The 22,508-nt window shown below is 45.4% G+C and overlaps 1 protein-coding gene across 1 annotated transcript; it reads left to right on the top strand.

The window, feature by feature from the left end:
* The first annotated feature begins 309 nt into the window (after window positions 1-309).
* Window positions 310-21,651, top strand: LOC146195357 (3 beta-hydroxysteroid dehydrogenase type 7-like). The gene is made up of 7 exons (XM_084596778.1): window positions 310-323; window positions 1,581-1,637; window positions 4,918-5,066; window positions 7,695-7,859; window positions 19,484-19,672; window positions 20,006-20,142; window positions 21,048-21,651. The coding sequence occupies exons 1-7, from the start codon at window positions 310-312 to the stop codon at window positions 21,456-21,458; spliced, it is 1,122 nt and encodes a 373-aa protein (XP_084452904.1). The 3' UTR covers window positions 21,459-21,651.
* The last annotated feature ends 857 nt before the right edge of the window (window positions 21,652-22,508 follow it).

Genomic DNA, 22,508 nt, shown 5'->3' with positions numbered 1-22,508 from the left:
CCCTTAAATAACGACTGTTCAATGAGCGAATTTTTTTGCATTTTTGTACAAGTTGGTTTTTGGAGACAAAAAAGGCGTAACTTCTGACTTCTCAGTGAGCACCTTTCTCAAAGGAGCATATGTCATGGATTCGAATCCCTAAAAGATCTTAGCTTAAAATTTGCCTAGATCATGGATAATGAATGGGAGGCGAAATGTTAACACACCACCCTCAATGCTGCAAAAAGTACAGTTCCGTCGAATTTCGGATATCATATCGCGTTCGTATTTTTACCGACATTGTTTCCTTCAGTTTAAGTCACAACAACGATGATAGCTTTTCGGTAATGAACTGTATACGCATCGCGTAACATAAAATTAAGCGCACGATTGTCTGAAACAGAAGGGGAACCAGCAAAACATTACTATTACAGAACTATACTACCGACCATTATAAAATTGACGCTGAAATCTTTTTGAAGTCTATATGCTCAAAACGAAAATTTGATTTCGCAAACCTTAATTGAAGGCGCGCTGATAAATAATGACGAAAACAAAGCAAAAAATTCTACTGCTTTTTTTTATAATGCTGCGTGTAAACTTCCGCCGTTACTAAGCTTTATTAGTTTGTTGGAATTTTAAACACGCTGTAAAATATGCGAACTAAACATTCTTGGGCCTTAAAACGATATCCGGAACTTATTATCAGATTTCTTTTAAAGAACTGCTTCCTGCTTCACGTTTGTCAGGGAATTTTCCGAATGGATTGAGGTGCGTACCGAAGTGGTATCTATATTAAAAGAAATTGCGACCACCCAATTCAGCAAAAATATTGCCCGATCGCACAGCAAGCAGAATGTTGAAAAACTCCTGAAGCAAATTGCGGCGAACTGTATCAAATAATTGTGAGCTGAAAATTACGTGTCTATTCAGTTCGCATTGGTTTCGAAAACGGCTGCGTGATTGTATTGCAACTCTTATCAATGGTCCACCTTATTCCATTACCTCTTGACATTTATGCTAAACCTGATAAAATACGTTTGGATTGGATAAAAAGTTAGGCAAGGTTTCCCGCGAATGCAAGCATGTGATTTGGCTAGTTGGCACTACCCATCTTGTAATACCCCTTGTGGGCATCTGAGGTGGCAATAAATAAAATAAACAAGTAAAAATAAATAAAAATTTTAGACGTAAGAAGCCAAATAGGGTTCTTACGACAAATTTGTAGGCAAAGATCAGCCCCTCTTCCGGGCACGTCAGGAGTACCTTAGGATAAATATCTTGGGTGCCGTAGTTATGTGGTTGTACGCAGATAGCATCGTTAATGATGTGACGCCAGTTGTCTAACTTAGAATAAATTATTGATTTGTTCGAGTATTCTCCAATTTTGAATAGAGAATTGATTATCTTCCTCGTCCCTCACACGTAGAAAGCAGACAGTTTATGTTGATAAATATTCAAAATCAATGAAATGCAATAACATTTTTGTGAATTTTTTCGCCGAGAGTTCCGAATAGTTTCCACCGACGACGCGCATCATCCTTTCGTGATAAGTGCGCACTCGTTGAAGGGTTCACCGCCTCTGTGGTCCATTTCTGTAGCTGCGTTCAGAATGCTCATACACGACCTCTAAGCCTGGACGACGCGGCAAGGCTCAGGTAAGTTCAGCAACCCCACCTTGAGGCCCGAACTCAGGGGCCATGCCTAATAGGTAGCGGTCCGCCGTTTATTGTCCCGAGGTAGGGCTGTTTCTGTTTCGTCATCTAAAACAAAAGCCAATTTTTGTATACGTTTAATTTTACAGCTACAGAGGTAGCATGTTAAATTGACGTGGCGACACCTGTATGTATAGATTAGTACCTAGTCTCTGAACAGCTAGTTTTAACTCTATAAGTTAAACACCATATAGCAACGCCACCGGCCTCGTTCATCATTTTGCAGGATTTCTCGCTTTGTACCAATATAACCTTTCTTTCTAACACATTCATTACGAATATCAACGTTTCCCAACATTTCTATTTTCACATCAAATGTTGTAACCATTGAAGACCTGACTAAATTCAATGGCAGGCTCAAATCTCTTCCAAAGCTATTCGCATATTTGAGTCAGTGGAAATTTCTCTTCAGCGCCACATCAGTTGAATCTACTATTGCATGTACACAAGAGTTATCCGCTCGCAACTTGAGTAGGCAACTTGAATTTGGGACTCGCGCATTACCACATCAATAAAAGAAGTTGAGTCCCGCCGCGCTGGAGCAGTATAGCAACAGACAAGCTATAGGGAGCTCGTCTGTTGTGCATAAGGATACGGGATCCAATAGAGGCCACTGCGGCCGCTTTTTTATGGGGCGAAAATTAAGGTACCCGAGAACTGTGCGATTCACGTGCACGTTAGAGAACAACAGGGGGTCAAAAATGCCAGAGCCCATTGCGTTACTCATATCCTGAGTCGCTTTGAGAAGCTAAGCCCCACAAATTGGACCGATAAATTACCTACAGGCTGCGTATATCGAATGGAAAGCCCGTTTAATTGTACCAGATTTGATCGGACAGCAGTGTAGTATACATCTACCGCTGATCTTTAATTGCACTGTCCTCGCCTTATACTGGAATGTATTTGTCTTTATCACAAAATATACTGAATCCTCACTTCAAGGCTACCTATATTACAGAAGTATATCCCCGGATCAGGACGAATTTTTTTTTAACCAGGAAGTTTCTGAGGCAGCTGTATAGTTTTCCTTTGTAGCCGTATGGCGGTGCTCGGGTGGATGACAATGAGTATGTACTCCCTGATTAGAAATCTTCTCCACCTTGGGTGTTTCCACTAAATATTTGACCATTACAGGAGCGTCTTTCAGCACACATTGCGTAGACCACGATCAAAGAGTCACTGTACCACTGCCGAACCGTGACCTGCTTTAATTCGCTCCTTCCTAAAATATATAATCGGAACCGTCTTTCTAGGACAGCTACTTGTATCACCGAAGCTGTTCCGTTTAACGCTATATTGAGTGCGCTGGTATAATCAGTCTAATCACTGTCGTCTTGCACATTCTGTTTAATTCCTGTTTTTATTGTATCCTTTAAAGGGCTTCTGCATACCTCTTTTCATTCTGTATTGCATTTTCGTGGCCAGCTACGTTTACCACTATTGTTTTAACACGACTCTCTATCGCTGCCCCTTATCTCCCCTCTGTAATGCGATACCTTGATGGTAAAATAAATTATATGAAACAAACCCCCAAGGAGTAGTGAGGATTATTAGTCGATTCATTTCGGTTACCCAGTTTGTATTCCTTTTTCAGTAATCTTATTCAGTTGCATTGTCAAGTACTATTCGCACGTTGTTGCTATTTTCGATAATTTGTTGTGTTTAATAATGTAAATGGTTCGAATAAACAGAAGCTCTCTTTACAGGCATTTAAACAATGTCCTGAGAATGTGATGTTGATGAGGGATCCTCATTAGAGCTGAGAAATTAGTATTTCGCCGCATCAATACTCTGAAATCCTACATTCTTTTCGCTTGCACGGCAGGGTCTTTACTACTCTGCCAAGCTAACTGAAAGTACTTCGGTGCTGTTAACTCGAGTTTGTCATTATAAAATATGCATATTTTTATAGAATCTTCCTTCTGCAAGCTTTGCTTTCTAAGACAGTAGATTAAAACGCCCCATTGATGTGAAATTACTGTGTGACATTGCACGTAATATACCAAGACTGGATTATTTATTTATACTCTAGATTCCACGTTAAGTCAAATATCAAGCACAACGAAACAGTTCGAAGAATAGGCGTTACGTTTATATCTGTGCAAACTTCTCCGTGTAGGACTTTTCGAAATTATGGAACAAATATCTTTATATACGTTTAAATCATGTCGAGAGTCGCTGACAGTAGAATCATTTTCACTTTTTCTTAACAAGCTTAAAGTGAACAGTTCACCTTAACGATGGGACATAGCACATAACGGCGCATTGGTTATCACGCTGACGCACTATCATTCGTTCGCACTGATGTGTTATATAATTCCTTCTTTTTCTTGGAAACACCTGACGGCCGGGAACAACGGTTCAAAAATTGCTAAATAGAGTCATTAAACGTTGTATAAATTGGTATTTGCTCTATCCGTGCGTTTCCCTTAATATATATAGATATATATATATATATATATATAGATATATATATATATATATATATATATATATATATATATATATATATATATATATATATATATATATATATATATATATATATATATATATATATATATATATATATAAACCAAACCAAACCAAATCATAAAATCATGTGTGTGTGTGTGTGTGTGTGTGTGTGTGTGTGTGTGTGTGTGTGTGTGTGTGTGTGTGTGTGTGTGTGTGTGTGTGTGTGTGTGTGTGTGTGTGTGTGTGTGTGTGTGTGTGTGTGTGTGTGTGTGTGTGTGTGTGTGTGTGTGTGTGTGTGTGTGTGTGTGTGTGTGTGTGTGTGTGTGTGCGTGCGCGCGCGCGCGCGCGCGCGCTCCTCATAGCTTATACCGTAGGGTGCACAGTATGTAATGCGCACGTATAGCAAACGCCGCCATCTCAACCTTTTAAGGCGCTTTGCATATATATATATATATATATATATATATATATATATATATATATAGTTTCCTTACTTCGTCATGGTTTGATGCGATATTTCATTGTGGAAGCTTGGACAGGTATCTTGAGCAAACAGCGACAGAATGTTCTCTGCAGTTTGCCCACCTTCGATAACGATAGCACCAGCGAACCAAAACTTCTACTACGCAATAAGAGTTTCGAGTTTGCTTCAAGAAAGCATGGGTAACCTTCCCGGCAAACTAAACTTTGCTATCATTAGGCAGGTCGCTGAGATTAGAGGGTACCTTATTGTTCAGATATTATTACTGCTTAATTTTCCCCTCAGTTTTCAGGAATCCCAGCGACCCATCAAGGTCGTCCTGGTGACCGGATCTAGCGGTATGCTGGGTCACCATGTGGTGCGAGAGCTGCAAGAACATCCGAGTGTGGAAGAAGTGCGCCTCTTCGACATCAGGCCGTTCGAGAACACATTAGGTAAGCTGCATTACCACTTGGCGACCGACTGAGTTTCCACTCATAAATACGTTTATCCACGCATTTCGCTTGGAAAGTCGGCCCTCCTCCCCCAATTTGACGTCACCATGGAAGCTCTCTGCCAGCGTAATATTATCGCACACTGTAAGGTTTTGGTAACGAGAGCAGGGAAATGCTAACCAGTTTCATCATCATCATCAGCCTGACTATACCCACTGCAGGGCGAAGGCCTCTCCCATATTTCTCCACTTCACCCGGTTTTGTGCTGGCTGCATCCACTTGACCCCTGCGAACTTCTTTACCTCATCCGCCCACCTAATTTTCTGCCGCCCCCTGCTATACTTTCCTTCCCTTGGAATACACTTTGTTACCCTAAGTGACCATCGGTTATCCTCTCTTCGCACTACATGTCTTGCCCATGCCCATTTCTTCTTCTTAATTTCTACTAGAATGTCGGTAACTTGAGTTATTTCTCTGACCCACTCTGCACGCTTCCTATCTCTTAATATTACCCCTAACATGTTCCCTTCCATAGCCCTCTGAGTTGTCTTCAACTTAAGCAGAACCCTCTTGGTTGGCCTCCACGTTTCAGCCCCATAGATGAGTACAGGTAAGACGCAACTGTGCAAGATGCAACCCTATACCACCCCCGAATAGATCATTTCAGAAAATTGGAATGGATCTACTCGGCCCCTTCCCAACTTCATCTGCGGGTAGCAAGTGGGCCATCATGGCAACCGATTACCTTACCCGCTAACGCCAAAGCTAAACAACAGCCTAATGATGCTGCAGGGCGAAGTCGCCAAGTTTTTTGTCGAGCACATACTCCTGCGACACGGCTCCATCGCGAGTGCTCACCACAGAGAGGGGATACAGAATTTACGGCGGAGCTCCCTCAAGCCATCTTTAAGTACACCCAGGTAAGCCACCGGAGGATGGCCGCCTACCACCCGCAGACACACATGCTTACAAAGCGCCTGAATAAAACTATCGCGGACATGGTCGCAATGTATGTATGTCGAACACAAGACATGGGACTCCATCCTGTCTGACGGGATGTTTACATATAACTCAGCCGTCCAGGAGACACCCAGAGCGACCTTATTCAGCCTTGTGTACGGCAGGGAGTCTACGACAATGCATGATTCAATGCTGCAACACGAGACCGACGAAGACAACGTCGACGCTGCCGCCTATCTTCAGCAGGCAGAAGAAGCCCGACGACTCGCCCGGCGGCGCATCAAAAACCAGCAACGCACCGACACCCGTCAATACAACTTGCGACGACGTACTTCGGACCATACAGAGCCCTTCGATGCGGCGGACAGCTTGACTACGAGGTCAACCCCAACGGCACGACGACATCCCAACGGCACCGGACGCGCTCAGAAATCGTCCATGTAGTTCGCCGGAAACCTTATTACAAGTGCTAGAGGCCATAGTTATTTTATTTTGTTTACCTTTCTCTTTTTAGTTTGTAAGCATCGAGGTGATGCATTTCTAACGGGAAGTAATGCCGGGAACTGTTCTGATCTTTGTTGTTTTTAGTCAGCCACCGGCAGGAGGTCTTCATCATCGTCATCAGCCTGACTATACCCACCGCAGGGCGAAAGACTCCCATATTCCTCCACATAACCCGGTTTTGTGCTAGCTGCATTCACTATACCCCTGCGAACGTATTAACCTCATCCGCCCACCTAATTTTCTGCCGTCCCCTGCTACGCTTTATTTCCTTTGGAATCCAGTTTGTTACTTTAAGTGACCATCAGTTATCGTCTCTTCGCACTACATGTCCTGCCCATTTCTTCTTCTTTATTTCCATTAGAATGTCAGTAACCTGAGTTGTTTTTCTGACCCACTCTGCACTCTTCCTATCTCTTAACGTAAATTCTAGCATGCGGATCGATTGTATTCTTTGTTCGTTAATGCTCATTGTCACTAGACGTGGCTTTATCATTCCCTTTGTCACTGAAGATGCTTCGAGATGTATCTCGAAAGACTATAGCCGCATGCGCAAGTGCTTCTACGATGTTCCAGGGTATGCTTGTCGCCTTTTGCCGTTTCATCACGATCTGTCTCCGCTGCTTTTAAATCGAGCGCTGACGGGTGAAACGGGCATGCTTAGCTCGGCGCCCAACGAGCAAGTTTGCTATTATCATCGCCGCCGATTCGCTTTGTTTATTTGCGGGCGTAAGTCAGTCCAATTAAGAGTTTCTTTCAAGTGCAAAGCGTGTCTTCATTTGTGACTACCGGGCTTGTCACCGCATCGTGACAATATTGCTACATGTACCTTGTTAATTATTCTTTTGTGTTCCTGTTAGCACCTAGGAGCTTTGAAGTGCTTGAAAAGTATATCCGTTCGTTCTTTTTTCAGTTTTAGTGTGTGGAAAGTATTTAATGCTTCTGTGTGTCATATTTAGTCTAATGTACAGTTCTTGTTGTTTATAATTTCCACTTTTCAGTTTGACATGACCATAGGTTATATACATTATAAAATAAGCTAACTGCCTATAATAGGCCTTCCTGAAACAACCGACATTGGAATATCATGCCGAGCTTCTCTTAACGCGTGCTCCTCCTGACGGTCTAAGGTATCGCATATACCGATGAGTTATCCGCAACGCACAGGCCACCCGATGCTCAAGGAGTGCAAGCAGATTGTGGCCAGCGTGTGCGACGCCCAAGCAGTGAAAAAGGCGGTTCGCGGCGTCGACGCCGTGTTCCACTGTGCGGCGCTGGTACCCGCATCTGTCATCGAGGACGATGCTGCGTTCGAAAAAGTCAACGTGCAGGGTAGGTGGCCAATAAAGAGGCCGATCAATGCCAACGAAAGCTCAGCAATCAGCTGATATTCCGTATGTTTATTCACTAAATAACTGCACAATGAACATGTCGATGGTAACGGTTCGACAAAAATGCTGTAATTTCCAATTGTTGGCATTATCTAAGACCAATCTTCTGTTTTGTAAATGTTGTAAGAAAGCTTCAGAGATATGGAAGGTTTATATGACATTGGCATTTTGTTTCCACCACGCATTTTCATATGCATACGACGGTAAAGCAATTTTCCTCTCGCTACGAAGATAAATGCAAATATTAATTTTTTCTTCTTTTTTTAATGCTTAATTTTTTATCTGACTGGCTATTTGCTACACGATGCAATTTGTCTCATAGAAATGCAATATTATTTCTTAACGTGGTTAATATTCAGGAGTGTACTACTGTGCCATTTCCTAGGACCATCAGAGCACGTTCAGTCTACAGTCAATAAATTACCTGCTGGAGATACCCTTTTGCGGCGAATTTGGCACACAGGTGTTTGAAGCATGTGTACATGCCTTTAAGACAGTGGCTTCACTCTGCTGACGGCATTTTACGCCTGAGCGATGTAGGCTGTGTCAGTCTGAGCGAACATAACATCCTTTCTAACAGACCGATTTCACAAGGTCCACTGCGCATGCCCGTGCTCACCGGAAGCAACCAAACAGCCATCTTACTTGCAGTCCTTAGGCGCCACCGTCTGTGTGGCAACCACTATACTTTGCACTTTTACTTGCTGTACATTCGCCCGAAGGATCTTTTTTTTCCGTGGCACATTTATTGCCTTTAACAGAAGAACCCGGTGGCTTGACTCTGGTTCGGTGTACGATGCGGGCCAGCGGGCCACGCCAGGTGCACCTTTGAGATAGAGGCAGTTGGGGCAGCAGGGGAAGGAGGTGAGCGTCGAGGATGCGTTGACTGCGTACCAATCGATCCTTGAAATTTTGGAAGTGACCAAAACACGCTCGTCTTCTTGCTTTATTTCACGTATGTTTGAACTTGTCCCTGAAAAAAAAAAACATTCCCATGCAGGATGAATCACTCATTTTCACATTTTCAGACGGCGTTTGGAGATCTAGATGCTTTTTTTTAAATGCGAAAGCCTTACTTCGCTATGTTCACAGATTTCTGTCTGCTGACCGCGTCCACAGAACATGTCCGCAAAATCGTATCCGCAGCACTTGTATTTGAGAAGCGGTACAGGTTAATGAGTGGTGTCAATCGATAGAGGTTTACGTAATGTTATGTCCGAAAAATTAATTAAGCGAAAGAGTTAGTTAGGTAATTAATTAGAGGCAACAGATGTAAAAGTAAAGGCGAAAATGGTCTCATGGCCAATCTCTCGGCGCCACATTTGAATGTATTATATACTAAAATAGTTAATCAAATCAGTAAATTAGGGTGGCGTCAACATGTATTATATACTAAATAGTTAATTAAATCAGTCAATTAGGGTGACTTCATTGATGTGACGTCACGCACCCTGAAGTAGAGCCAATAAAGGGCATAGGAAGGGATTGGCGCGCAATTTCAAAGTACCAAGCACTACAATAGTTACTTAAATCAATCAATTATGGTGACATCAAGGATGTGACGTCACGCAACCGGAAGTAGAGCTGAAAAAAGGGCATAGAAAGGGATTGGCGCGCAATTGCTCAGTGCAAAAGAGTAAATTGGGTAAACAAGAAGTGGATTATTGTGACGTCAAAGATTTGCCGTCACACAACCGGAAGTAGAGGCGAAAAAAGGTCATAGGAAGGGATTGGCGCAGTTTAATAGTACCAAAAACTCAAATGGCTAAACAAGGACTGAATTAGGCAACTAGAAGCAACCAGAAGCAACCGACAGCAGCATCCGTACTTTCGCATTACTCCAATGCAGATTCTGCAGTGCTCTTTAATATTTATTCACAGATAATGTAAAAAGAAGTTCCATTTAAGCGGACAGATCGCCGAGAAAGAGGAAGTGCTCTTGCTGACTAGCTGTCTACAAGCTGAGCCACCACCGCTCGCTCCGGTCTTGCTCGCTACCAGTGCCCACTACCAATGCCTGGATCCCCGCTTATCACTTCCTCTTTCTCGGCGATCTGTCCGCTTAATAGGAACTTCTTATTTACAATAAGAACGTTATTGTTTTCGTTTCTTCCAGCTTCCTTTTATAAAACAAGTATCAGGCACCTATTTTTCAGCCATTTCTAATAGGAACAGTTATAAGCATACTTATTAGGTCGTTTTCTCGCGCAATGTTTTGCTGAATTAGGCTCACGTTCACAGGACACGCCCTGCATCATACATCATTTCAGTTCTTCTTTGCAGCTAAAGCCGAGCGTGGATATCTTTGTATTATTTCTGCGGCGCATGCGTCGCACACATCGTCACTATTCGGCAAATATTTGTTCAAGAAGCACGTGCTACATGCCGCGTGCGTTTCAGCTGCATTTATGTAATGACGATGCACCATGGTTCCTTTTACACTTAGTGTAGACTACGTAACGCTTGCCCCATCTGTCTTCTTATGATTCGCTCTACTGATAGCAAACGTTTGCGGTATGCGAGCGTGCCGAAAAGAAAAATGATTTCGGTGCGGTGACGCATTCCACTGGCCAGATTGAGGCTAAGATACGAGGAAATGTGCAAGCGTTTGCATTTGCCACTACTAACAATTGCACGAGACTAGGCTGCCACGTAGAGCTAGAATGCTTTCTCCTTTCAACTACAAGAGTCCGATAAACGTCTGTGTTCGATAGAATGCATGAACGAAAGCCTTAAGAAGGCATTTAGAAGTCCGCGTCGCTATTTAGCAACATAAAATATTAGACTTCGGAAGTACGAGCTAGTTACGCCACTGGTATAAAACTGAAACCTGTGGGAGGGACGTGTGTCCTGTGTGAGATCAGTACGGAAGAGGAAATATGAGAGTTTAGTTGCGCTATATATGTTTGGGCTCAATGGCACTAATTCTGTGGTATTCAAGTCCGGAGTCGCCTATTACAGCACTGTATTTTTAATTTTAGGAGACTTTCATTTTATCTTTAGAGCTACCACGCGTACCGAAACTGTATTAGTGCTGGCTTGTCAATTCTTCGCAGAACAGCATTCATGTAATATGTTGGGCATGGTGTAGTCTGGCTTAGTGGGAAATATCGAGTAAGATGCTAAAGATGTTGAGAAATACACGTGCAACAAAGTTGGTGTAATTACGGTGGATGGGCCAGATAATCGACTATGTACCCTCGCTTTCCATAAGAACAAACATCTTCACTAAAGTTGCAGAATTAGTAACGATCGAGCAATGAATGTACTGAGAGACTTCCCACTCCTCGCGGAAGCCAGGATATGGCATAAATATTCGCTTACTTCCTCCCTCGCTGTCTCAAACCAGGCAGAAAGCTTCATTTATTTAAAAAAATACCGAAATGGTAATGACGGTTAATGAGAATAAAACACAATACAAGCGCGCTCTCAGAATGAATGTCTATTTCAAAAGAAAGCACTACACAAGTGTGAACAGCTAACGACACAGTTAAAGTCGTTGTCGTTTAGAGCTCGTTAACAATGAACATGCATTAACTAGCCCAGTTTTTTAGAGAATACTGCAAATATGGCTTCAAGAAGTAGAGTGATGTTGACACCGACTTTAGTATTTGCAAAAGTTTAAGCACCTTTACCACAGGTCCACGGTGCCTAAAACCCACATCTGTACATAGCGCTACGATTGTTGCTTTGAAAGTTTACGCTTTACCAATTTGCGCCGATCGACAGGGATAAGGATCCAAACACGCTTAACAGAGCCTCGCGGTGTGCCTCTCCGACCAGCTTCAACGTGCTCCTTCACCATTCGCCTTTTGGAGGCTAAGCGAAATCCCGCGCCATCTACTCAGCGCACTTGTCACAGCATATGACGGCGATCAGATGAACCTGATCATCTGCAGCGAACAACTTAGTTCCGATGCAAACAGCGCTGCTATCCACGCACATCACATGTCGCGCCAGCGCTGCCTCGTGCCGGAACGGCCGCGGAAATATAGCTCGCAGGCTGCACCGTGGCGGCGATGCACAACTGCTGGCAAATTTGTATATTGCCGATATTTCAGAGCCCAGACTTAATGAGAAATGTTTCATTTGTTGTTCATATCTCATATCAACCTACTACGAAATGGTCTGCGAAATTATTTATATTAATGAGGTTGCTCTTTGTAACACGTGACAGAACCTCACATACAAAGCAACATGCAAAGAAGGCCTCGTAGCTGTAACTAGATTACCCTGCTCTCTCTCTCTCTCTCTCTCTCTCCGTAAATGGTGCCGTAAGCTTGGTGAGAGGTATTTGGAATACCGTTCCGCAGGTTGAACACTCAGAAAGGCTGTCGTCAAGGTGCGCTCAAGAACGTTGTGCTCACAGAGCTTGAAATCGCTTGTTGGCAGAGGAATAACTAAAGAAATACATCAGAAAAATAATTATTATAGAAATAAATTATCGTGAAACATATCAAAGAACAAATAGTAATCAATAGCCCAAGTAAGGGAATGCAGGTACACAAGAAGACGGGCAACGGCGAGCAGTCAATTTCGGTCAAATGGTTTAACAGCGCTAACAGATGGGTTGGGAGAAACGTACAGACTGCTGCGATGACCGGAGGTCAACTGATTTATTGCGACATGAAGTCCAGCAGTTATAGAAAAGACAGCTCATTATTAGGGAGGTGTCAGCATTCTACGAGTATCACATAGAGTCACTGATCAAAGCCAGCGATGGTTGGCTGACGCACGTGTCGCCGTAACTTCATATGCTATATATTTCCAGAATCATCTTTGAAGTTAGTTTTTTTAGACTTGGCGGCAATAGTCGTCATATTTGTAAAAGCGTTAGAACCTTTGAATTTCACACATTATACTACTGCATTGTTCATGCATGAATGTTCTACATCTCATGTCCGCGTATTCGGTCGTGCAGTGGCATAGCGTCATAACCTCCGACCTCCACGACATAAAACTGGCCAATCGTAAAGATGACGCCACAGGAGCAGTTGACAAATTTCTTTTAGCGCTTTTTTCGCACGCTGCCATCGGTCGTGGCATTCACATCTATTTCTGCACGAGTGCGTGTAACTTTTAATCAAGCACTTAATTACTGAAGCCTCCTTCTCTTTTGCTACTAATCAATTCATTCGGTGACGTTCTACGGATGCCAATAAGCGGAAAATAGTTTCTTTTGCAGTTCACTTCAAATTGATCGGGCTATTTCCTTATAAATAAAATGGTTATAATGCGAAAGCGCGAAACGTTGTAGTTACAACAGGTTTACTGGGTAAACGGAAGAAAAATAACAAAAGCTGCGCTGGCTAAGGGAATGAAACAAGGTACTGAACCCGAGTATCCTAGTACGAACCAGACCGGCTCACATCTGCTCTGAAGTTTTTATTTTATTTTTATGTGAAACCCTGGTACGAAATAACAAACCGCACCTGGACAAGTATCTTGGTCAGTGGTTGCGAGCGCATGAGCGTTTTCACGCTCAACACTAAAGCCATTTGTGAAATGTTCCGTAATAATGTCAGTATTAAAGGTGCTACTCTTCCAATGCGTTATAAATTCTGACAAAATGTTTCTTGCACATGCACCTTAGAGTTTTGACGTCCATAGGAAAGGAGTGCGGTTTGCTAAGTTATTCAGAACGTCCAGGGCATAAACTATCGATACTTCGCACCATGCCGAACATGTCAAACAATTAAAGAAGGCGTGTACGAAGTTCATATTGCTACGGGTCGACTCATCGAAGATGCCGCAGACGAACTGTGTGTGCGCTTGGCGCTTTCTCGGGGCCTGCATCCTTGGCAGCGGTCAGTGTTTTGGACGTCCGGTGAGCCCTGTGCTTGTGTCGCGTTCGGTGTGACTACACCATGTTTTACGTGGTGTGAACGTCTCCTGCCACGTAACGTCTTGGTGGAGGTGCGGACTTCCCATCCCCCGCGTCCTGGCTTATTTCACAACGGAGCTCCGCAGCAGTCGCCACACCGCGACGGCGAGAATGACTCAACTCGGCGACTCGCGAAATCTCACTGCAATATACGTTCATTATCATGGCTCATCCTCGTGACCTCGACATATTTTCTGGTGATTCAAGTGATAACGTCGGCAAATGAATTTCGATGTACGAACACGTTAGCACCCATGACAGATGGAATCCCCCCGTAAGGCTGGCAAAAGTCATTTTTTATTTATCTGGCAGAGCGAAGCAATGGTAAGACATCCACGAGGACAAATTAACGAGTTAGCACATCTTCAGAAAAAAGCTTCGCGCTCTCTTCGGACCACCAGATGCTTTGAAGCTCGCAGCTAAAACAAAACTTGGGTCGCGTGCGCAGTCCCCCAGTGAGAGCTACGTTACCTACATTCAAGACGTGTTAGCCTTATGTCACTAGGTTGAATAAGCCATGTCATAATCTCAAAATGTGGGCCAGATCCTAAAAAGGATTGCGGACGACGTTTTTCACCTGCTTCTCAACAAAGGCTTTGCACCGTGGACGCCCTTATCAAGGAGTGCCGTCTCTTCTAGCAAGTAAAGAGCTTGAGCATGCTTCCACACTTTCAATGACTTCCCCACACGGCCACCGCATCTTCGTGTGTTATGCAGCAGCCACCACCTGGCACACCTTCCGCTTTGAATCTTAACATCACTGACACCGTCCCCCAGATGGAGGCCTATGCACCTGCACCAACCCAACCCACCGTCCCCGGACACCTCTTGCCCGATGTCTCCCTTATTCAGGCCGTCGTGCGAAAGAAGCTTGCAAACTTGGACCTCTCACCTGCTGTCTATTCCATCGGAAGCCTCAGCTTCCGGTCATCAAGCACTGTTTTTGCCGTCCCCGGGTCCTGTACTTTCGCCCCTACCGAAATCCAGTACAATGGCGGATGCCTGATAATCGCCCCATAAGTTTCAACTGTTCCTGTACCGGCCACATTTCCCGCCTTTGCCGCAACAGATGGTCTCCAATTTTTCGCACCGAGTTTCCTTATATAGCTCCCGTCCAGATATGCCCCGCATTTTCCTCCCCGACTGCAGCCTGACCAGTCAGATTCGGCCAACAATTTCGCCAGCTTTCAACCACGCCGTTCATCCCGCTCCGCGACCTCGTCGTTTTCGATCCCCGCAACCCTCTCGACCCTCGGCTGCAGCCTCGTACGGCCGACCTGACTTGCAAAACTAGCTGATGCAGCTCCCAGAAGGGACGCTGCATCCACAACCAGGCCCACAAATACTATACAGACCGCCCACTTGAACCTACTAGACCTTTGTGTTGATGGTGTTCCGGTGCGTGCGCTTGTAAACACTATCTCTGTCATGAGTGCAAACCTGTGTCGTCCTTTACGTAAAGTTTTCACTCCGGCTCGGTTTCTGGAACGTGTCGCGGACGGCGGAATGGTTAGTGTTGACGGACTCGGCGCCACTCGCGTTAGTGTTGCGGGCCATGATTTATCGGTGCAGTTCACTGCTTTTGACCTTTGTACTCATGATCTCATCTTCGGCCGCAATTTTCTATCAGAACACTCGGACATGATCGACTGCTTGCGAAGCGTCATGCACCTAGATCTCCCAATCATCGATCCAGAACCCATTGCATTCTTCTCCCAGATTGTATTCGCCCAACCAAGTTTCTCTGCTGTCACTAGCCGCCTCAGTAGTTACCTTGCGTCCTATCTCATCTGTCCCCAATGGTGACTACTGAGTTGCACCTATTTTTAATCTCTTGCTGTGCCGCAACATTGCAATGTCCCATACCGTCGCTACTGTCAAGGAGAACACTGTGTCAATGCCGTTGGTAAATTTCATCTATTCGACCCAAATGCTTCCACCTGGTATATGCGTGGCGACGTTTTTACTTCTTGCCTCCTATCAAGCTGCCCCTTTGGACACTGACCATACTCTATCTTCTGCAGACCATGCCCACGATCCTACTCCGACAAACGCGATCATGGCAATATGGCCTCCGATTTGCTCCCTGCTCAATTTTGTCTGCTGCGTGCGCTTCTCCAGTCCTATTTCGACATCTTCGACCTTCATAACAGCGCCCTTCGCCAAGCTTTTACTCTCACGGACCGTATCGGTACTGGCGATGCTCCTCCTATCCGCTAATGACCATATCTAGTCTCTCAGGCAGAAAGACAGGCAATCCAAGTGAAAATGACAAAATGCTGGAGAATAACATTATTGAGCCCTCTCACAGTCCCTGGCCTTCACCCTTTATCCTGGTCGAGAAGAAAGGCGGCTCATGGCGCTTCTGTGCGGACTGCCGCCACTTGAATAAGATCACTGAAAAAGTTATCCCTCCGCTTCCTCGAATCGATGGTGCCTTCGATTGCTTCTACGGCGCCAAATTCTTCTACATTGACCTACGATCTTTCTATTGGCAAATTTCTGTGGATGCCCAGGACCGGGAGAAGGCTGCATCTGTCACTTCGGATAGGCTATGTCAGTTTAAGGTTATGCCTTTCGGCTTATGTAACGCCACAGCCACATTAGAGCACATAATCTACTCCTTACTGCAAGGATTTAAATCGACCACTTGCCTGTGCTATTTAGACGACGTATATGTGTTTTCAACCATGTTTTCGTCCCACATGGCAGATGTCTCTGAAGTTATTTCACTCTTCCGTCATTCCGGGCTACAGCTCAACTCATCAAAATGCCGTTTCGCCCATCGTCAGCTCAATATACTAGGCCATGGCGTTGATGGCACGGGGGTCCGTCCCGAACCAGGCAAGATCCAAGCCGTAAAGGACCTCCCGGTGCACCGCTCGGTGGCAAGAAAGCTTACCACCACACCGCTCTTAGCACGATTTCATGTATCAGCTCCTACGGATGTCCGTACTGATGCCAGTAGCCAGAGCAATGGGGCCATCCTTTCCCAGTTCCAATCTGGCATTCGTCGGGTAATCAATTCCTATGCCAACCGCCTCCTATCCTTTTCAAAGAACTACTCAATTACCGAACGCGAGTGCTTTGTCCACATCTGTGCTGTTTTTAAATTTCGACCCTACCTATATGGCAGACCATTCACAGTTGTCACAAATCATCATGCACTGTGCTGGCTTTCTTCTCTGAAGGCCCTTATTGGTAGCCTCGGGCATTAGGCGCTACTACTTCAAGAATATGAATATACTGTGATCTATATGCCCGACCGGTTGCACGAAGATGCCGATAGCCTCTCTCGTTACCCTGTTGCCCAGATTGATACTCCCACAAGCGCATGTGCCATTGACCTGTTCTCTCTATCATTGTTTACACCTACTGGCGAAAAACAGTGTCGGGATGCGGAGCTTCTTTCCGTCATTGATCACCTAACGTCCGCCGAAACCGGCCCTTCACTGAACCGCTTTGCTCTCGTTGATGGCATTTTATACGGCTGGAATTTTCAGCCCACTGGTCCGACGCCTGGCCTTCTCCTAGTCGCCCCCAAGCATTTACGAACAGTTGCCGTCCACGAACGTCATGATCTCCAGACTGCTGGTCATCTAGGCGTTACTCGAACGCACAGTCGCGATCAATATGAAGGTGATCGCTCGAGCCGCAACCGCGACAAGGAGCAGCGCCACGTTACGTCATCACCTTCCATAGCGAGGGAAACAACTTGGCAGCCCTTCTCTCTCTTTTCGCTGTTCTTGTAACAACTGACCCTCCCTGCTAGCTAGTAACAATTTTTCTTTTTTACGCGTGTCATCAAGCAGGGTGCGGTGACACACGAAAGCATTACTTCGCTATGTTCACAGGTTTCTGTCCACAGACCGCGTCGGCAGGCCACGTCTGCAAAATCGTGTCTGCAGCAGTTGTGCGTAGAAAAAAAAAGCCGGCTATTTAGTCAGGGGGCCGGGCGTTGCTTGTAGCCCGGAAGAGCGTAGGAGGGCAAGAAGGCATCGCAGTCATTATCTTCGCAGTTCCGAAATCAGCTTGAAAGGCCCACCGGTCGAAGCTCCCGCGATCACCTTCATATTGATTGCGACTGTACGACCGCATCTGCCGTCGCTTCTTCTAGCCTGGCCTCTACCGTCCAGTGCGCCATTACGTTGATGATTGCTATGAGTGTCAGCATTGCAAGCGGCTTGCATCTGCTCCCGCTAACTTTCGTCAGCTCATCGACATTCCTCCGGAGCTATTCTACCGTGTCGGCTTGGACCTTCTCCAAGCTCTTCCTGAGTCCACTTCTGCCAGTAGATGGGTTGCAGTAGCCACAGATTATGCTATCCGGTGCGCGATTGCGCGCGCGCTCCCCATAAGCATTGCCGCTAATGTCACCAACTTTCTTCTTCACGACCTAATTCTTCCTCATGGAGCTCCCCGCCAACCGTTCACTGAACGTGGTGGCACCTTCCTTTCAGTAGTTGTGGATGACATCCTTCGTGCGTGCTCAACTAAACACAAGTTGGCGACCGTCGAATGGCTTCACCGAGTGGCTCAATCGCCCTTTTACTGACATGCTTGCCATGTACGTCTCTTCTGATAACCGTGACTGGGGCGTCGGCCTCCCAGACGTCACATCTGCACATAACTCATCCCGTCATGACACTGCCGGCTACTCTCCGTTTTATCTCTTGTACGGCTTTGAGCCTCAACTGCCGCTTGACACATTGTTTCGAACATCTGGCCCCCCACATTCTGAATATGCCCGTGTAGTCATTGCCCGTACCGACCACGCTTGCCAAGTCGCCCGTTCCCGCTTGCAAGCCACCCAAGCTTCTCAACAAGAGCACTACGACAGTCGCCACCTCAAAGGCTCCATCATACCTGAGTCTTTTGCATTGCTCTAGGTGCCTTGCCGTATTGGGCTCTCGGAAAACCTTCTTTCTCGCTATGTGAGCCCGTATCGCGTGCTCAGCCAAGTCGCGGCATCACCTATGGCACTGAACCTGCTTTCCCCAAGTGCACTTCCCGTACCATGCACTCCGATATTGTTCATCACGTGGTCATCTTAAGCCCTAAAGTCTGCCTTGTTCTGACACTCGCTAAGCAGCACCGCGAAGGTGATTCGGTGTGTGGGGGCCATGCTACAGGTTGGCTCACCGAAGAGAGGCAGATAAAGCGTGTGTGCGCTTTGCGTGGGTGTACCAATCTTTTACGTGGTGTGAACGTCTATTGCAACGTAACAATATGTTTCTAAATTCAAGGGTCTAGGGTAGAACGAGAGAAAGATGGGTGCAGTATGAAAGGGCACAGATCAATGGTTGAGGAAGAGCATCAGTTCGCAAGCTGAGCCAACATTTTGACAATGAGACTAGCCTTCGTCTGGGCAGCGCGATCAACACTGGCTGGGGTTTAAAGGCGCGTTTTCTTCCGAAGAAGAAAAGTCAGGGAGTTGGCAAGAAGGGAAGTGTTAGACTTGCACATGGAAAGTAGAACACTACTCAAAAACTTACTCGGGCTTCAACCATTACACCATCTTCTATTGGCTCACTGTATTGAGTAATTAAATTCAAGTGGGTAGGCCAGAATACTGTCAACCTATAAATGAGAGCTGGTAGGCTTGCTTAAAACTTCAGCCGGCACCTCGCTATTATCTTTCCGCGGACAGATTACATTCCAATTTTGTTTTTATCCCTCAGGTACCCAAAACGTGGTGGATGCTTGCCTAGAACAGAAGGTGGCATACCTTATTCACACTTCCAGTGTGGCCGTGATCACGGGCCAGCAGCCTTGTGATGCTAAATGCTGTTATGAAAGCCCTTATTCTGAAACCAAGGCAAGAGCTGAAAAGGTAGTCCGTGAGGGCCGGAGGAGGTCTGTCAAAAATGGTGAGTATTTAAGGCATCCGTATTGCATTAATATTGCAATTCTAAGGCAGCACATAGTTTGTTATTATTTAGCGATCCGTCTCTTTCTAAGAAGTGATACTTACTCGGCCATGTCTCATGCTATTAAAGAAACCTTATTGTTCATACCCATTTAATTCGTATAGTTCATGTGGAAAGCTGTTAAATACTTCCTTATTTAGCCTCAGACATGTTTTTGTTTCGGTTGCAATACATAAATGTGAGCAGATTTTAATGGCATAGGCGAAGTCTTACCTGAAGTCTTACCGCTATATGTTCACATCAAGTGCACTGAACCAGCAATGCTTTTTGCAGGACTACTTAACCTGAGAACTTTTACTGTCCGGCTGCCACCCATTTACGGGGAGTTGGATCGCATGGTCGTGCCGGTGTACATAAGGTGGTCGAAGTGGACGTGGAACATTTCTTTCAGAATGGGGCCAGGGTATCAGGTAAGCTGCGCCGCTCTGCCTTTCATCGCAATCTCAGATCTCCTAAGTTAACCTCGCGCGCAATGTTTTCGTCCTGCGTCTACGGTGATCATTTTTCAAAATTTTCTCAACACAATAGATCCGTTTTAGCCTACAGCCAAAGAATCAACCGCTAAGACGCCGCACTAACCCGTAGCCACATTTAGTACCATCCCAGTGAGGGATACCTATTCACCTTATGCATCAAAATTAGGTATTAGAATTGACGAAAAACCGTCGGATTCATTCATGCCCACGAGTCTCCTCCCGCTCTACTCATCGCCCCTCCCTCCTCTTTCGCCCACCTCCCACCTTAAGTGAGCAAGGTGTTGCTTTTTATTTCTCCATTTTCTTTTCGTCACCGTCACAGTTCTCTTTCAAGTTTTATTGTCGCAATGCATCTCCCTCCTGTCCCTTACTACAGGAGATGGATATTAGCCTCTAGTCGATTTGCTACGTAAAGACGTAGGCTGCAAGTAGGCAGGCAGATGGATACTTTGTACACGGGTCCTCGAATGCTGGCGCACTATTACTGCCCGGTCCTCTTCTTGCGTTTGAAGGATTAGTGTTTTCATGCTGCAAACGAATATACTTTCTCACGCAAAACTTGCACGGAATAACCCACGTCGAAAATAGGCCCTGAGTTGGAAAAATATGCCTCCAATTATCATCGTAATTAGCTGATGTGGCACCTCTTGGTTAGATGCAAGAATCAGCTATGAAGGAATTTACGTATCACAGTGCGTTTACATGGAGTTATTGCAGTTCAATATCTCCCTGCAATAGTACGCTGTAGGTCTTGCATATATCTTTGCATTCAAAATTTCGTTGAGTTTTCACGATGTTTCTTTCTTTTCTATTTGTTTCTTCGTCGGACACCCACGAAGAGCATCTACGCTGGAAACGCTGCCGCCGTACTCGTGCGCGCACTGGACGCGGTGCACAAGGACGCGACACTCTCCGGCCGCAGCATGACAGCCTGCGATGACACTCCCGTGGACAGTGCCGCTTTCCTCGGTCCATTGGTGGAAGGACATCGCATCCGAGTCCTGCCGCTTGCTCTACCCTACGTTGTGATGATGGCGATCGCTCTATGCAATCGTTGCATCGCCATGCTACTCGCGCCCATTTTTCCTAAAGTCAGAGAAGCCCAGCTGCTGAAACCGTCGGATGTCCAATATGTATACGGTGGCGCCAGATTCGATGACACCGATACCAGGAAAGCCCTTAACTGGCGCCCAAAGTACTCACCGCAAGAGTCCGCTCGGCTGGCTCGCTCATTTTACGATGCACTGTAGTGAGTGATATGCCACAAATTAAAATGACTGTATCGGTTTTGCGGCGGTTTGAACAAGTCTCAGAACGTCTTCTACTTCTAACTTGGCCATAACAAACTGTCTCGTCAAACTTAACCTTACTTTAAGAGTTGGGCCATAACAAAACCAAGATCACCAGAACTCAAACCCCCCTCACCATGTCAATAAAAGAAGGAAGCGCACAGTTCAAGCAGATTGCCTTTGAAATGCCACAGTGACTTGCATACGTACTGAAAAAAGATTTGTATCACAAAACTTTCATTCTTCTTTTCCTGTAGAGCGCATGTCACGCCATCCATTTTGGCTATTTGTCTACTGCCATTCCTGAGCTCTGCTAGTCATGTGATATTTTAGATCACTAAACAAACAATAAAAGGAAAGGGGACACAGCGTATAACGCGACTACTTTATCTCTCATGTCTGCGGCTGCTCCTGCGGAACCTCCTTCGTGTAGGTACACGTCTCTGCCGGCATAACAGCCAACTCCTAAATTTCTACCCCACCGCGGTGACTAAGTGATCAGGGCCCACTAGTGCTGATCCCAAGGATGCAGATGTTATCCTGACCATGGTGGCCGCGTTTCCATGGATGGAAAAGCAAAGCTTCGATGCGCTCTGCGACCTAAGAGCATGTCCTAAGCCCCGGATCAAAACAAACGCTTCTTTACAATCTGAGAAAGCTATATAGATTTCCTTTGTAGCCGCATGGCTGCGCTTTGATGGATGTCAATATGGCTTCCTTATTGTTAAATATCCGGAACCATCCACTACGCCTTCCCTCGATGCCTGAGACCCTTTCGAGCGCTAAACCCCAACCGAAAGATACGCAGGCACTTTTCGTATGGCTTCTTTAAAATGGGGCTCTATATCAATTTCGAGTGTGACGTCTCCTGAGTTCATTAAAATACCCCCCGCTTACTGAGTCCGGTAACCTTCCAAAAATAGCTGCAGCTTACCACAGCATAATAATGATTATCTAGGGGTAACAAAACCAATTATAGGTTTCGTTGCTTTATACAAAGTAAACACTATG

Source organism: Amblyomma maculatum, chromosome 3, assembly GCF_055883805.1.
Source record: "Amblyomma maculatum isolate TAMU_Amacu chromosome 3, ASM5588380v1, whole genome shotgun sequence".
Taxonomy (NCBI): domain Eukaryota; kingdom Metazoa; phylum Arthropoda; class Arachnida; order Ixodida; family Ixodidae; genus Amblyomma; species Amblyomma maculatum.
The sequence above is the reverse complement of the archived record's forward strand: the minus strand, read 5'-3'. Positions and strand labels throughout refer to the sequence as shown.

Bases quoted from the DNA above. Each gene is read 5' to 3' on its own strand.
- LOC146195357 (XM_084596778.1), top strand. The intron at 1,638-4,917 runs GTAAGTTCAGCA...TTTTCCCCTCAG, and splicing joins GACGACGCGGCAAGGCTCAG to TTTTCAGGAATCCCAGCGAC. The intron at 5,067-7,694 runs GTAAGCTGCATT...CGCAACGCACAG, and splicing joins GCCGTTCGAGAACACATTAG to GCCACCCGATGCTCAAGGAG.